A 16,164-nucleotide genomic window follows, 5' to 3' on the forward strand; every position below is an offset into this window, starting at 1 on the left:
ATTTTCCTTGTACTTTTCAGTATTTTCCAACTTTTCTTTAAAGACCAGGTAATACGATATGATAATAAATATCATAATTTTGTGTGATCTCAAAAAAATACAGAAAGCATAGAAGATAACCCCTCAAACACCCCCAGACCTGCCACATGAAGAAGCAAATGTTAACATTTGGTCCTAATTGCTTCAGATAATTTTTTTTTTCCTTTTCTGTGAAAGGAAAACAGTAGGGATAAAGTTGAAGCCCCCAGCCTGACACTCCCTTGTCCCTGAGCCCCAATTCCATTCCTCTTCCTGTCTCCCCAGAAAACAATCCCTGCCCTGGATCTGTGATGAGGTCTTTGCTTCCCATGTTTACATTCAGACCACAGATACGTTAGGAGGAAGTTTGCATTTATTCTGCTGGCAAAATAACAGCGATTTTCAAGCAAAAATCCAAACAATACATAATGTATAAAATGGAAAGAGAATGCCCCACCCCACCCCCAAAGAATGGAAAGTAATTAACAGCTAGAATATAAATTTCACCAGCACATGGGGCCCCAGCAGAGCAGGTATTTCCTATCTGTCTTGTTCCCTGCTGGGTCTGCCAGTACTGGGCATACAGCAGGTGCTCAGTGCATGTCGAATCCATGTTTAAGTTTCTTGGATCATGCCTATTTTCAAAGTAAACTGTTTTATTTTGGAGTAATTATAGATTTACAGGAAAATTGCAAAAAAAAAAAAAGCAAAGAGTTCCAACATACACCTCACTGTTGCCTCTATGGCCAGCATCATCTGAAACCACGATATACCTGGAACATGTACGCGATTCTGTTTCTTAGTTGTGTTACTATTCACAAAACTCCAGGCTTTCTTTGGATGTCACCAGTTTTTCCACAAGTGCCCCTTTTCTGGCCCAAGATCCCACATTCACTTTGTCCTCCCGGCTCCTGGGTCTCCTCCAGTCTGTGACAGCCCCTCAAAGGTTGCTTTTTCATGACTGGGCCATTCTTGCAGAGTTCTAGGCAGGTACTCTGTAGAATATCCCTGGATTTGGGTGTATCTGGTATTTTTCTCATCATAAGCCTGTGGTTACAGGTGACAGGAGAAACCCAGGAGGTGAGGGGCCCTTCTCATGACATTATGTCAGGGCCACGTGATATCAATAAGACATCACTATGCTGTTCACCTGGACCATCTGTTAGGGCGGTGTCTGCCAGGTGTCTCCACCAGAAAGTTCCCGTCTTTTGCTTTCCCTTGTTTACTCTTCAGATGAGACTCTTTTGCCTCCCACCCACCTTCAAAAGGAGGCGGGAAGGGTTGCAGCCCCAGCTCCTGGAGGGGTGTTTCAACATAAATTATTTGCGATTCTAAGTAAGATTGGACTCTTCTGCCCTCACACCTAAAGACCAGGAAATTGAGGTTGTAGATGAGACTTCCTCACTAGAGGGTGGCGCAGCCCGGGGCTGAGGCCCCACCCAGCGCTGCGATCGTGGGGGCCGTGGGCGCCCCAAGTGCGCAGGCAGGTGGAGACTCTGCCTGCGTGGGGACAGAGGGAGGAAATCGGGTCCCCGAGCCACCCTGCCCGGCCGAGCTGCAGCCCAATCGGCAGGTGTGCGCCGCCCTCCAGGGAGCGTTACCTCCTGTTACAGAAGTGCGCCCCGCAGGCGTGGTGGCGCGCAGGGGCCCAGCAGCATCCCCGGGCGCGCCGGCCTGGCCAGGAGGCCCAGGCGCCCGCGTTTGCAGCCGGGGATCGCCTGGGCCGCCCCCTGCCCGCCGGCAGGGCGGGCTAACTGCCGCCTCCTTAAAGCCCGGGCAGCCCCGACGGCTAGCACCCCGCACTCCTGCAGCTCGGCTCGCAAGGCCGCGCCTGGCCTTGACCCCTGGCCCAGCCTTTGCCAGGTGAGACCGCCCGGCGGCGGGAGGTCTCCACCCGGAGGAGCTGTCTCCGCCTGCCCTCGTGACCCACTTCCTGTTTGTCGGGGCTGCGGGGCTGTGAATGAGGGGCCCCCATCCACTCTCGCAAGAGGCTGTAGGGAACCAGCGTGAGTGTGCAGGGGGCAGTCAGGGCCGGGAGGAGGGAGGCAGGGAGGGGAGGGGCAGGTCAGAGCGGCCTCAAGTGCAGGGGCCCCGCTGCCCCATAGCCTGCCCCCCTGCCCTCGGGGTCTGAGGGTCGAAAGTCTGTGGTCACACGGCTTGTCACCAGCTGCCTCCTGCCTGGGTTCCTCCTCCTGAATGGGGGGTGGGGCAGAGAGGAAGGTGTGGGCAGGACTTCCTGGAAAAGGGAGCCCCTGCTGTTTGGGGGAGGGGGGGTGACCCTGGGACTCGGGCTCAGATGTTGTCAAACACACCTCACACACCGGACCTACAACTCAGCTGAGAAACACAACACAGAGACACACAACTCGGCTCGGCCACATGACAGGGACACACAGCTCCCCGTCGCACACACACAGTTCCACTTGAGGACGCAGGCGCGCGTCACAGGCTTGCCACACAGGCCCTGCCAGCGCAGTGTCCACAGCCACGGGGACATGGGACTCCCAGGCACACAGCAGACATGTGACCGAGGCAGGCACGCTTGGCTACACACAGAAAACAGCTCAGACACACCCAGGCACTGGCAGACAAACACGTCCGCGGAAGACACGGACACACATACGGGAGGTGCAGGGCCGGGGCGCACAGATAGAGCTGCGCACACAGCACACACGAGGCCCACGACACAAACGCGCTCCTGTGGGCAGACGCAGAGCTTGTGGGGCAGGCGCGGCTGCACTCATAGGCCAGACCCCCCCCACCCCCCACTCCCGCTCCCGCCTCGAATCCCGTGTCCGGGCCGCCGGGGAACTAACTCCAAGGCTCACATGACCCGAGGGGAGGGCTTCTGGAACAGTTGGCGGAGAAACTGCATCATCCCCTCTAATGATCCATTTCCGCCCCCAGGGAATAAAGGCTCAGTGACGGCCAGTTCTGCTCTGGAGCTCACCTGCCTCTCTGAGCCCCCAGCCGACTGACTTGTGCCTCCCCCAGGGTGAGTACTGGGTCCGGCATACCCCTGCTTCCCCGCCCCGCTGGCTGGACCCTGCCCGCCCCCTGACCCTCCCAGCCAGCTCTTGCACTCAAGTCCCGGGAGCTCGGGAGCCAGGCCATCCCTGCAGGGAGCCGTCTCCTCCTTTCTCAGAACAGGGCAAGTGGGGATCCCTGGGGGGCGCACGCTGCCCATGCCCCAGACGTTTGTCTCTCCCCTCCCAGATGGACACGTGGACGGTGCTGCTCGTCCTGCAAGCCTCGCTGGTGCTCCCCCTGGTGCTCCCCTGGGCTGCCGGCATCAGTACCAACACCCGCACCGCCCCCGCCCCTGTCCTGCGCTTTGTTGCCGTGGGTGACTGGGGAGGGGTCCCCAATGCCCCGTTCTACACAGCCCGGGAAATGGCCAATGCCAAGGAGATTGCCAGGACCGTGCAGATCCTGGGCGCAGACTTCATCCTGTCCCTGGGGGACAATTTCTACTTCACTGGCGTGCAGGATGCCAAAGACAAGAGGTTCCAGGTGTGCGCCGCTGGAGTAGGTGTGGAGGCGGGGGGATGCGTGGAGAAGCCACTCGACCTTTTGACTCTGGAGAGGGCAGAGGGAAGATGACACTTGTAGACGCCTAGCACACTCAGCGTCTCCCTTGTACATAGCGCCTGACTCGGTGGGAGCATCCAATGGCTGCTTGAACCTGCGGGGGGGCGGGGCTCCCTTCTCTGTCTGCTGCAGGAGACCTTTGAGGATGTGTTCTCTGCCTCCTCACTCCGCAACGTGCCCTGGTACGTGCTGGCTGGCAACCACGACCATCTGGGGAACGTCTCGGCACAGATAGCCTACTCCAGGATCTCCAAGCGCTGGTGAGCCTGCCCCACCTTCTATCCATCCCTCCGCCAGCCTCGCTCAGGTGGGCAAAGAGATCCATCAGCCAGAGCTGAGCCTGGGGCTTCTCTGCCCAAGACGGGCGCCCACCACCTCCATCCCATCCACAGGAACTTCCCCAGCCCTTACTACCGCCTGCGCTTCAAGATCCCACGGTCCAACGTGTCCGTGGCCATCTTCATGCTGGACACGGTGACACTGTGTGGCAACTCGGACGACTTTGCCAGCCAGCAGCCCGAGAGGCCCCGCAACCTGGCGATGGCCCGCACGCAGCTGGCCTGGATCAAGAAGCAGCTGGCGGCGGCCAAGGAGGACTACGTGCTGGTGGCCGGCCACTACCCCGTGTGGTCCATCGCCGAGCACGGGCCCACCCACTGCCTGGTCAAGCAGCTGCTGCCGCTGTTGACCACGCACAAGGTCACCGCCTACCTGTGTGGCCATGACCACAACCTGCAGGTGAGGGAACTGAGGGTGGGCGAGAGCCTGGTAAGGGGTCCCCAGCCCAGCCACTGTGCCACGTGGCATATTGGGGTCCTCCTGCTGTGTGGGAGCCCCCGGAACGTCACTCTCTCTCAAACTCTATGCTCGCTAACCAGAAAACAGCCCAAAGTTCCCTAAAAGCCATCTCACGGGTTCCAGTTGACTATTGATTGCTCAGAGCAATACACTCTCACACGTGGGAAAACTGAGGCCCAGGACAGGAGGGGGTGGGGTATGTCCCTTGCTCAAGGTGACTCTGTGGTCCATCACAGGCCTGACCCTGGACTCAAGACAGGTAGACACCAAGCCAGTGGTAAACCTCACTGAGGGGCTGGGGACTCCACTGACCCTGCTTCCTCTGTCCGCAGTACCTTCAGGATGAGAACGGCGTGGGCTTCGTGCTGAGCGGGGCCGGGAACTTCATGGACCCCTCGAAGAAGCACCTGCGCAAGGTCCCCAATGGCTACCTGCGCTTCCACTACGGGGCCGAGAACTCACTGGGTGGCTTCGCCTACGTTGAGATCAGCCCCAAAGAGATGAGCATCACTTACATCGAGGCCTCGGGCAAGTCCCTCTTCAAGACCAAGTTGCCAAGGCAAGCCAAGTCTGAGCACCAGCACCGACGGGGGCTCCACGCTGGGGCCTGAGTTAGGGGCGCCTCCCAGCTGGTGGGTGAGTGGGTCCCGCTGGGACCCCCTGCCCATGGGCAGGCTTTCTCAAGGGCCGGTGGTGCTACGGCAGAGCAGGAAGGAGAAGGACAGATGAGAAACTGTGGTGCCACGTGGCCTTTGTGACAAGGATGCCCATATACGTGAAAGAAGCATGGACACGTGTTCCGGCCAGAGTGCCAGGCCCCTTGGCCGGGCTCGCCCAGCCTGAGTTCCGGGCATTGGGGGACAGGGAGGGAAAGCCCTCCCCTGGATCAGGCATCCTTCTGTCACTGCCAAATAGTCAATAAAAAAAAATAGTTGCAGAGGCTGAACGTGTATCGTGAGCATCCCTTTCCTCACCTCACCGGCGAGATGCATCACCTGGGTTTGAAAGGGTCTGGGCTCCCCCACTTGCTGGCCTGCGTCTCCATCTCTAAGCCTCATCCATAACCAACTGGCCTCATACATGGATGCGATTTTAAGTAAAGACCAAACACAAAGAAGGGTCCAACGTGAAGCAAGCCTTCCTCCCCCATGCTCACCTTCCTAGGGACAGCCATCATCATGTTCTTTCCTTCCATAATAAAAACATCCTCCTTTTTTCACACAAAACATCACAATGTATACGCATTTCTTTTTTCCTTTTTTTTTTTTTTTTCTTGGCGGGATCTTAGTTCCTAGGGATCGAACCCATGCCCCTCACGGTGGAAGCACGGAGTCTCAACCACTGGACTGACAGGGAGGTTCTTTTTTTTCTTCTGGGGTTGTGGCGGGTGGGGGGGGGGGTCTATTTAACCACAAGTGGACTGTTCATATCAGAACATTCATTTTTGTTCATTTCACTGTGGAATCGGTGCTATTCATATGGTTCGAAAATCTAAACTGTAGAAAGGTAAAATATCTCTCACCCCCTTCCCATCTGTCCCTCCACCTTTCCAGAAAGGAAATAGCTTTCTGTAAATGCCTTGGGCTTCCTTGCAGGATTTCAGTGCGCAAATGAAAGCAAACCTGAACGGGTTTTTTCCTCCCCTTTCCCACTGATCTGCACCTTGCTTTTTTGGTTTTGGTTTTGTTTGCTTTTTCAAACTAACTTCATTGTGGTCTAATTGACACCTTTTGAAAGTCTGCAGTTCAGTAAGTTTTGACAAAGGCATACACCCACAAACCCACCACCACAATCAAGATAAAAGCATTTCCTGCACCCCCAAAGGTTCTCTTCTTCAATTTGCTGTTTCTGCCTGTCGTACCTGGAGATCTGCCCATCAGCCCTCTGGGGGAGCTTCTTTCTGCAGCTACAGAGGCCCCACTGTGTGCCAGTCCCCAGCTGTCTATCTAAACAGCCATCTACTGAGGGTCGCCTGGATTGCTATCCTCAAACAATGCTGCCATAAATGACCCACACATTCATTTCCTACATATGCAGATATGCTTGTAGGATAAACCAATCTTTTCCAATCTCTCCCTCTTACCAACATAGCTGCAGTGGACACACCTGGACCCATGCTTTTGCACATCTGTGCAAGTACGTACGGAGGAAAACTTCCAGAAGCAGAATTATTTCAGGGCCTGTTGCTGCCGAGGAATGCTGAAAGCAGAATGCTCACCCTGAACTGAAAGCTGCAGAGAAACCCAGTTCCCCTCTGGCCTTCTGAGTTGACTAACACCCACCACAAACGGCCTGAGCCAGCCCGTCACAGGAACTGCTCTCTTGGCCTGCCCTCAACGGCCACTTCAGCTGCTACGGGGCCAGGGACCCAACTGTGTGGGTCCAGCTGCCAGCCCACCTAAATAGAACGAAATAGCACCCTGGGTAAAATAAGTGAGGTTACTGAGTTCTGGGCAATGGGGGTGCAGCTGTCTCCTGAATCAAGCCTCCTTTGGTCACTGCCAAATAGTCAATAAAAGAATACCTGCAGGGACTTCCCTGGTGGCGCTGTGGTTAAGACTCTGCACTCCCAATGCCGGAGGCCCGGGTTCGATCCCTGGTCAGGGAACTAGATCCCACATGCATGCCGCAACCAAGAGTTCGCATGCCACAACTAAAGGAGCCCACTAGCCACAAATGCTGCAACTGAGACCTGGCGCAACCAAATAAATAAATATTAAAAAAAAAAAAAAAGAATACCTGCAAAGCCTGAACGTGTGTCATGAGCATCCCTTGCCTCACCTCTCTGGGGAAAGGAACTTGATGGAAGTGGCACCTTCTGCTTGCTACTTTGTAGCAGTCAACACTGCTGAATTTGTTACAAGGTAACATGTGTTACTATTAAAATTAAGCAAAGCTGGGGCTTCCCTGGTGGCGCAGTGGTTGAGAGTCCGCCTGCCGATGCAGGGGACGCGGGTTCGTGCCCCGGGCCGGGAAGATCCCACATGCCGCGGAGCAGCTGGGCCCGCGGGCCATGGCCGCTGAGGCTGCGCGTCCGCAGCCTGTGCTCCTCAACGGGAGAGGCCACAGCAGTGAGAGGCCCACGTACCGCAAAAAAAAAAAATTAAGCAAAGCTGTCTTACCAGAATGCCAGCCCTGAGTTCTTTCCAGCTGACATTACCACCCACCAAGCTCTATGCCAAATTAACCCGCCATCCCTTCTAATCCTGACCCAGGAGGAAAGGGCCGGTGTCATCCTGGCTTCTCAGAGGACAGAAGCTCAACAGATTAAGTCAGGTGCCCAAGGTCATATCCAGGAAGCGTCAGACCCTCAATCTTAACCACGACAGTCAAGGCAGCTCACGGCCACCCTGCCTCTTCCCACTGACTCAGAGGCTCCAAGCCGGCAGGGGTCTGAATCAGAAGTCAGCCCAGTGTCCCTGTTTGCAGGGCCCGGAGTGTGGAATTAGCCCAACATCCCAGTTCACAGGGCCCAGAGGGTGGAAAGGAGAAGTGACACATCCAAGCTGACACAGGGAACTAGTGGCAGAGAGGGGGATTGGCCCCCCTCCTCCACAATGGCCAAGCATGTCTACCAAGCACCAAGGACCAAGTCCTGTGCCAACTCAAGGAGCACCCAAAGGAATAAGGCAGGATAGACACATGCCCTCCTAGAGGGCTTCCTTCCAGCTCAGGGGACAATGTCAGCCAGCACACGGCCATGGGTGGAAAGATTCCTTGTAGGAAGCAACCTAAGTGTCCATCGACAGATGAGTGGATAAAGAAGATGTGGCACATATATACAATGGAATATTACTCAGCCACAAAAAGAAATGAAATTGAGTTAATTGTAGTGAGGTGGATGGACCTAGAGTCTGTCATACAGAGTGAAGTCAGAAAGAGAACGTAGAGAATGGACTTGAGGACACGGGGAGGGGGAAGGGTAAGCTGGGACGAAGTGAGAGAGTAGCATTGACATATATACACTACCAAGTGTAAAATAGATAGCTAGTGGGAAGCAGCTTCATAGCACAGGGAGATCAGCTCGGTGCTTTGCGACCACCTAGAGGGGTGGAATAAGGAGGGTGGGAGGGAGTCACAAGACGGAGGGGATATTCGGATATACGTATGCATATAGCTGATTCACTTTGTCATACTGCAGAAACTAACACAACACTGTAAAGCAATTACACTCCAATAAAGATGTTTAAAAAAAAAAGATGCCTTGTAAATTACAGGAAATAAGATGGCAGAATTCCTGGAGACCAGTCACAGAGTCTCATCTCTTCCCGCTTTTCCTGAGCAACTGCATCTGATTCAACCATCACGGATATTATCATCTCCCCACTCCCCTCCTCACACCAGGTGCTGGGCCTGGCACCGGCACCCTCACTCAGCCAGGAGGTTGTCAATGGAGAGTCAGGCCACATCCACCCTCTCAACAGCCTCCAAGGCCAAGACTCATGAATAGCAAGGTGAGAAAGCCGCCTTGCCAAACAGCAAAACGCACTGTCATCAAAACAGCATGACCCTGGCTCCGGGAAAATGTCCAGAGGGAATCCGGAAACAAATTCAAGAACACATGAGAACGTGATGTAGGTTAAGGTGACATTACAACTTCCCAGGAAAGATGTTATCTGCCTTGTCGGTTAGCCCAGAACAAAACACGACCTGAACCCTACTTCAGACCGTATACAAAAATGAATTCCAGAGGAATCACATGTTTTAGTGTAGAAATAAAATACAGTAGAGTAAATCAACTACCCTCCAAAATAAAATAAAAATTAAATTTAAAAAATACAGTAGAAAATGAACATCTACACAAAGATCTGAATGAGACAGTACATAGTAGCTTTATTCATAATCGTCCCAAAAAGGAAACAACCCAAATGTCCATCAGTAGGTGAAAGGATAAACAAACTGTGTCCATCCCTACAACGGAATACAACTCAATGATAAAAAGGAACAACTACTGATAAACACAACATGGACATAGGGAATTCCTTGGCGGTCCAGTGGTTAGGACTCCACGCTTTCTGAGGACATGGGTTCAATCCCTGATGGGGAACTAAGATCCCACAAGCAGTGTGGCCAAAAAAAAAAATGGACACGTTGCAAACGTACTGAGCTGAGTAGAAGAAGCCAAATTCAAAAGGCTACGTTTTGTATGATTCTGTTTATGGGACTTCCTCAAAAACACAAAGCTATAGGAACTGAAAACAGATTAGTTGGTGTCAAGGGCTGAGGGTGGGGTAGGGACTGACTACAAAGAGACATAAGGAAACTTCTTGGGGGGATGGAAACAGTCACTATCATGATTGTGGTGATGGCTTCACAGGTGTATGTATATGTCAAAATGTGCCGTTTATTGTCTGTCAATTATATCTCAATAAAGATGTGAAGGAAGGGAGGGAGGAAGAAAGGGAGGGAGGGAAAGAGAGACAGAGAAAGAAAGAGAGGAGAGAAAGGAAGGAAGGAAGGAAGGAAAGGGAGAGAGAGAGAAGAAAGGAAAAGGGAAAGAAAAGACACAAAACCTGTGAACCTGGCAATCATGACTACGGCAGCCACACAATAATTATCTGTATGTGTATTGACCACTAAGTGGAAATAGCAAGTTGCAAGGTAACATGTATGGTATGATCCCATCCTGTGTGTATCCAGGTTCGTACAAGCACGGAGAAGGGGTCCTCCAGAGAGGCACTGCCAAGGGTTAAGCTTGGCCGTTCTGAGAGTAACACTGCCCTCTAGAGGACTTCTTGGAGATAGGTCTATTGGAAATACATCGATAGATCTCTTGACAAGTTATTTTCCTAATCGCTCCAATGAAAGAGCTCTTATCAAGATTGCCAGGGACCAAACACTTGCCAAAGTCAACAGTCAATTCTCTTTCCTCATCTTACTCAAACTCGCAGTCACATGTGACACAGCTGATCACTCTCCTTGTCTTGAAATACCTGCCTCTGGAGGCTTCTGGGAGAGGGCAACCCACGTCTTCCTCCTCCTACCTCACTGTTCTGCCCAGTCTCTTGCTGGCTCCTCCTCCTAACCTCTAAGGCTGGGGAGCCCTGGTGTCCTTCTTAGCCCTCTTCTTTTGCTACACTTTGCCCCTTACCCCTGAAACCACGTGACCTCCTCTGGCCCCAAGACTTTAAATAACCTCCATATGCAGATGACTCTCAAAATCACATCCAGATCCTTCTCCTGAGCTCCTGGCGTCTCTTCCAAAGGCCCCTTCCAGAGCCCCTCTTGCTTGTCTCAGACTAATCACAGCCAAACACAACCCTTGACCGCTCCTCCGAATTATCTCTGTTGAGCCTGCCTCATCTGAGTAAGAGGCAGTGCCCAGGGTCTCCACCCTTGACACTCCTCTCTCCTTCACTCCCTCTTAAGTTCTATAGGTGCTACTTCTGTCTGTGTGACTTCCACTCAGGCTTTGGATTCCATCCTGAGCATCGGCCTCCCAGGGAAGCCTTCTCTAACCTCTCGTACTAGTTTGGCAGCCCCCTCCACCATCACATGCTCTGAGATCCACACACTCCTCTCTGCTGCGCTGAACAGTGTAGCAACTGACCCTTTATATTTCTGTCCAGCCTCTTCACTACATCGTGGGAATTGTGGAGCTTTGTTTTCCCCTCCCCCAGCCCCTACCTGCCTGTCCAAACTCATGTATGATAACTTCGGCACTCAAAGTGTGGTCCCGCAGACCAACAGCACGTATGGCACTGGGGACCTAGTTAGAAAGTCAGACTTCCAGGCCCCACTTCTGACCTAATGAACCAGAACCTGAATTATAGTAAGATCCACAGGTTCTTGTTAAAGTTTGAGAAGAGCTTCTTACAAGCTTCCCCCGTTAACTCTGATTCAGCCATACTGGTATCTGTCGTTTCTTAGCACTGAGATATCTGAATGTGCCCGACATCGGGGAGACCCAGGTGAGCTGCGAGGAGCTGGGGCTTGAAGTGGGAGAGAAGGCACGTGAAGATGCTGCAGCCATGGGAGAGGCTGCCTTTCCAGTGCTGCTATGGCCCGGTCCACCGCTCCTGAAACGCGGGAACTGCCACCGCGGAAGCTCACTAGAAGTAGCGGCCACTTGCGCACCAACTGTGAAATGCGGTCCAGCCCCCGCGCACGCGCACTGCGATCCCGCCTCCGGGCCCGGAATGAGAGTACAGAGAAGACTTACTCTCTGTGCGTGCGCACACAGACACTGGAGGAGGCGGGGCTTACTCGCTGGGAGGTCCCGGCCTCGGGTGGGTGAGACTGAAGGGGAGAGGAGGGATTTCCGCTTCCGCCGGGAGCTGGAAGTCACTGTCTCCCGGGTGAACGAGGCTGTCGCAAAGATCGTTGGCGAGTGCAGGTGAGGGATCGCGCGGGCGGGCTTTGGGGCCGGGTGGGACAGGGCGCTCTGCGACTCCGGGGCGCTTACGGGGTCCTGGAGGAGGGGCCCAGGGCCCAGGGCTTGGGGGGCGGCCCATCGGGGAACTTGACTCCCCCGGGTCCCAGCGGGTCCCAGCCCGCTGTTCGGAGGCCTGGCTTCTACCGGCGGCCGGCGGGAGGCGATGCCGAAGCCTCGGTGAGCCTGGAAGGACGGCCCACCGGCCTCCTCTTGCGTCCCGGTAGGGTCGATGGCTGAGCCCTTTTCCAGCCCCCACCTTGGCGCGCTTTGGACTTAGATCGCCACAGAAGTACAGTCCGAGGCCCCTGGAGTTTTATGTGCAGGCCAGACTCCCTTTTCTGGAGTGTGGTTGGCGGGTGCTGTAGTCACCAGGGAAAATGAGTTTCTGGGGCCCACCTGTAGCTTCTGATTCAGGAGACTTGTTTATATTCAACAGTTATTGAGCTCTTAATGCATACCAGGAACTGTGCGTGCTGGGGATTCAGCAGTGGGCAAATCATGCTCCCACCCGAACCCGAAAAACTGACATTCTAGTGCCGGGAGATCTGGGGGTTAGGTTCAGAAATCTGCATTTTTTGAGCACCCCCAGGTGATTCTGGTGCGGGTGGTAACCAGGGCCAGGCTTTGGGGGGAAAAATTCAACAGAACACTACCCCTGTACCCCCGAAGGTGAGAACCTGGGCAGCAGAACTGGCTCCGGCTTACTAAAGCCTACTGGGTCTTGTAGGGTCTGGCCGCTGCTCTCCTGTTGCATCTCACACCCATCTCCCCGTTACTCGCTGGGCTTCAGCTGTACCAGTCTTCTTTCTCTTTCTCAAGAAAAGCTTCTTCTGCCTTGGAGCCCTTGCAGTTGTTATTCCCTCTGCCTGGACTACCATGCATGGTAGCCTTCTCTTATTCAGGCCTCAGCTTAAATGACTCTTACCCAAGGATTCTTCCAGCTCCACCCTTAGGTAGCCCCGTCCCAGAAGCGTTCACTCAGCCCTGTTTCATTAACCTCATAGCACTTAGCAGTATTGGAAATTATCTCCCTTATTAGTTAGCTGAAGGGTCTGTCTTCCTCTGCTAGAATATCAGTTGCACAAGAGCAGATACTTTGCCTGCCTGGACTGCAGCAGTGCTGTGGTTTACTGTAGGCTTGGCATTGGTCATTCATTCATTCAGTAAATCTCTGTTGGGAGCCAGCTCTGTGCCACGAGCTGTTCTAGGCGCTGGGGATACAAAGAAAAGACAGAAATCCCTGCCTTCAAGGAATTCACATTTGGAGGGTGCTGGGCAGAGTTAGAGATGCAGGGAGACCAGTGAGGATGCTGTTGTGATAATACAGGCCAGAGATGACTGGAACTCAAGACTCAGACCACGGAGCTGGCCCTGGGAGTGGTGAGAAGTGGTCAGATGCTGGATGTCTTTTAAAGGTAGAACAGTAGGGTCAGGATGGGATAAGGGGTGTGAGAGAGGGCGAAAGGAATTGAGGATGAGTCTAAGGTTTTTGGAAAGATGGACTTGCTGCCTGTGGGACAACACATTGAGGTGTTCGGAGCTCGGTTTTGGACAGGTTCTGTTTAAACGTTTGGTAGCACCGGGTAGGAGTGTGGCTGAGGCAGGTGGCTAGGGGAGCCTGCAGTTCAGAGAAGACATTGATGTAGAGAAGGCATTTGAAGCCCTGACGCTGGATGAGATCTCCATGGAAATGAATGGAGATGGAGAGGGGAGGGGTCCAAAGACTGAGCTTGTGGACTCACCATCATTAGCGAATTGACGGGGTGAGGATGGGGTTGCAGCAGCAGCAGAGACTGCAAGAAGCTGCCACTGAGGAGGGTGGGAGAGCCCTGTGAGAATGGTGGGAGGAGGAACCGGTGTGTCCAGTACGCTGAGGAGTGAGGGCTGCCCCTTGGGGTGGACAGCATGGAAGGGGCTGTGGAGAGAGGGTAGGAGGGAACGCAGACAGCTCTGCTAGAAAAGCTCACAGAGAACGAAGGGGTGGTTTTTAATGATGGAAGAGGTCATAACAAGTGTGTTTGTTAATGATCCAGTAGAGAGAGAAAATGTGACGTTGGGATCCAAGGCACAAGGTAGCAAATTGTTTTCGTGGGGCGCGTGGACGTTCTTCCATAGCAAAGGAGAGAAGGTCGAGTGGGTGGTCCTGGGGACTTGTGGATTGTGGATGTGGTCTGACTGCTTCTGTCTACTCAGTGAATTGGAAGCACCCTTAGTTAAGAACAAGAATATTGCATAGAGAGTGGTCTTAAGTATAAGTGAAACTCTGGTCTTTATCTGGCAGGCTGCTGACCTCCGCTGTCACGGAAGAACGATGCCAGAATCGGGGAGGCGGGGGGGGGGTGGGGATGACCGCTTCCTACAGCGTCGAGCCAGAGGGACGCGTGGGTCCCACGAGTCGCTGACTTCTGCCCCCATCCTCCCACAGGTTTGCCCTCCTGCAGACATGGGGCGCAGAAAGTCAAAACGGAAGCCACCCCCCAAGAAGAAGATGACAGGCACCCTAGAGACCCAGTTCACCTGCCCCTTCTGCAACCACGAGAAGTCTTGTGACGTGAAAATGTGAGCGGGGCCCAGGATCCTGCCTCACGGGGCCGGCCCTCTCCTTCCTCGGTCGGGGGGTGGCTTCCCCCCACCCCCACTGTCTTCCATTCTGTCCCCAGCCCTCCTGGTTAGGGGGATCGTCACCCACAGACACAGGCCCTTTCGTTCACTAAGTCCCCGCATCTCCTCCCGTTCCAGGGACCGGGCCCGCAACACCGGAGTCATCTCTTGTACCGTGTGCCTGGAAGAATTCCAGACGCCCATCACTTGTATCCTTGGGAACCCGGGCTTTCCCCAGGGGACGGGGGCGGGGCGTCAGGGCTGCTCTGCCCAGAGTGGGCTGCTCAAGGGCACCCAGCCCTGCTGCATGCCCTGGTGGTGTGGCCACCGAGAGGAACCAGTGCCACGTGCTGACTTACATGGGGTGACAGGCTTCAGGGCGGGGGTCTGGCTAACAAGTAGCGTGAACAACAGAAGTATGTATAGGAAAGGGGTCCAGTGCTACCAGTTGCCCTTGACCTCAGCGGCTCAGATCTGTCGGAACCAGTGGATGTGTACAGCGATTGGATAGATGCCTGCGAGGCGGCCAATCAGTAGCAACGCAGAGGACCCACTCCCTTGGCAGCCTCACCCGCTGGGTACCAATCCAGAGACATTCCAGGGTCCAGGGTGTGGGTCCAGGGCCTCTGCAGCCCTGTGTGTGTGTGTGTGTGGAGTGAGTGTGGGCATGGGTGTGAGTGGGTGTGGCTGCAGGTGTGACTGGGGGTGTCCTTGTGGGCATGGGGTAGAGTTGAAGGGTTGCTGGGCCCCAGGGGCCTGAACTGCCTCCCTTGGCTCCGAAAGCCTTTGACTTACTCCCTCCTCTGGCACCTGGCCACCTGGCTTTGGGGCCCTGGCTCCTCCAGGGACCTGTGTCCTGACATCGTAGGTGAGGGCAAGCCCAGCAGAGGCTGCCTCGGGACTCTCCAGCGTCTTACCCCGCCTCACCAGCACTTGTCCATTTGAACTGGACCAACTGCTCATCCTCCTTCCCTGCCTTCCAAGGTGTGTGGCCTGGGACTCAAGCCACAGCCCCACAGGCCCCCTGGCAGGGCGGCCTGTTTTCACGGTTGGCCACTTTTGTAGAGGAGGGAGGGGCTGGGTTGGGGATAGCTGTCGATCACCAGCCCTTAAATAAAGCAGCCAACGCGAAACTCCCAGCTCTCTGGTTTCCTGGGCTCTGGGTCAGACCCAGGGGCTCAACGAGGGAACGGGGGAGACAGGCATTCAGAGGTGGCCTGGCGGGCCATTGGAAGGGGTCAGCCCTTCAAACCGTACGACGTTTTATCCACTCTACAAGCATTCAAGGTGAAACCAGGACAGTGCTGGGCTCAGGGGACAGGGATGAACCCACAGACACCTGGCCAGGCGTTTACATGTTTATGTCTGATGTTTGCAGTCACAGCAGAAACCGGGGCCAGCAGAGCCCAGGGTGGGGATTGGGGGGGTCAGAGAAGGCTTCCTGGGGGACAGCCTGAAGGAGCTAAGGCTCAGGGGCCACACTGGGCCAGAGGCCAATGTTAGGTTTGCCTGCCTTGCCCCCATGTCGCGACAGCCGCCCTGAGGAAGGAAGATGCTCACGGATGAGGAAACAGGCCCGAGACAGGAGGTCACCGGCCAAAGGTCCCACAGCCAGAAGACTGCACGGCTGCCGGGCCTTGTACCCAGGAGGCCTGGCTTCACAGCCCAGCATCTTACTTCCTCCTGAGTCCAGGGTCCAGGCTAGGGGAACAGCTCCTGGCTTCCTGGGGGGTGGGGGGGGTGGGGGCGGTGGGGAGCACTGGAGAAGAGTAAGGGACCCT

The 16,164-nt window shown here is 54.7% G+C and overlaps 2 protein-coding genes across 6 annotated transcripts; both read left to right on the forward strand.

The window, feature by feature from the left end:
* Positions 1-1,653: 1,653 nt before the first annotated feature.
* Positions 1,654-5,349, forward strand: ACP5 (acid phosphatase 5, tartrate resistant). 2 transcript variants are annotated; one of them, XM_019934005.3, is made up of 6 exons: positions 1,654-2,024; positions 2,926-3,013; positions 3,235-3,531; positions 3,742-3,869; positions 4,002-4,347; positions 4,740-5,349. In XM_019934005.3, the coding sequence occupies exons 3-6, from the start codon at positions 3,235-3,237 to the stop codon at positions 5,016-5,018; spliced, it is 1,050 nt and encodes a 349-aa protein (XP_019789564.1). In that variant the 5' UTR covers positions 1,654-2,024; positions 2,926-3,013; the 3' UTR covers positions 5,019-5,349. The 2 variants fall into 2 exon arrangements, with proteins under 2 accessions (XP_019789564.1, XP_019789566.1); XM_019934007.3 differs by having other exon boundaries at positions 1,654-1,881.
* A 6,248-nt stretch (positions 5,350-11,597) lies between these two features.
* Positions 11,598-16,128, forward strand: ELOF1 (elongation factor 1). Of its 4 annotated transcripts, none has more exons than XM_033854219.2 (5): positions 11,598-11,743; positions 14,208-14,341; positions 14,522-14,592; positions 14,856-14,961; positions 15,918-16,128. In XM_033854219.2, exons 2-4 carry the CDS (start codon positions 14,226-14,228, stop codon positions 14,918-14,920), a joined length of 252 nt encoding a protein of 83 aa, XP_033710110.1. In that variant the 5' UTR covers positions 11,598-11,743; positions 14,208-14,225; the 3' UTR covers positions 14,921-14,961; positions 15,918-16,128. The 4 variants fall into 4 exon arrangements, 3 of the variants coding, with proteins under 3 accessions (XP_033710110.1, XP_004316058.1, XP_073659331.1); XR_012331071.1 differs by having other exon boundaries at positions 11,599-11,743; positions 14,856-15,367; positions 15,918-16,126; XM_004316010.4 differs by lacking the exon at positions 15,918-16,128 and having other exon boundaries at positions 11,599-11,743; positions 14,856-15,519.
* The last annotated feature ends 36 nt before the right edge of the window (positions 16,129-16,164 follow it).

This window comes from Tursiops truncatus, chromosome 3 (assembly GCF_011762595.2).
Source record: "Tursiops truncatus isolate mTurTru1 chromosome 3, mTurTru1.mat.Y, whole genome shotgun sequence".
Lineage (NCBI taxonomy): Eukaryota > Metazoa > Chordata > Mammalia > Artiodactyla > Delphinidae > Tursiops > Tursiops truncatus.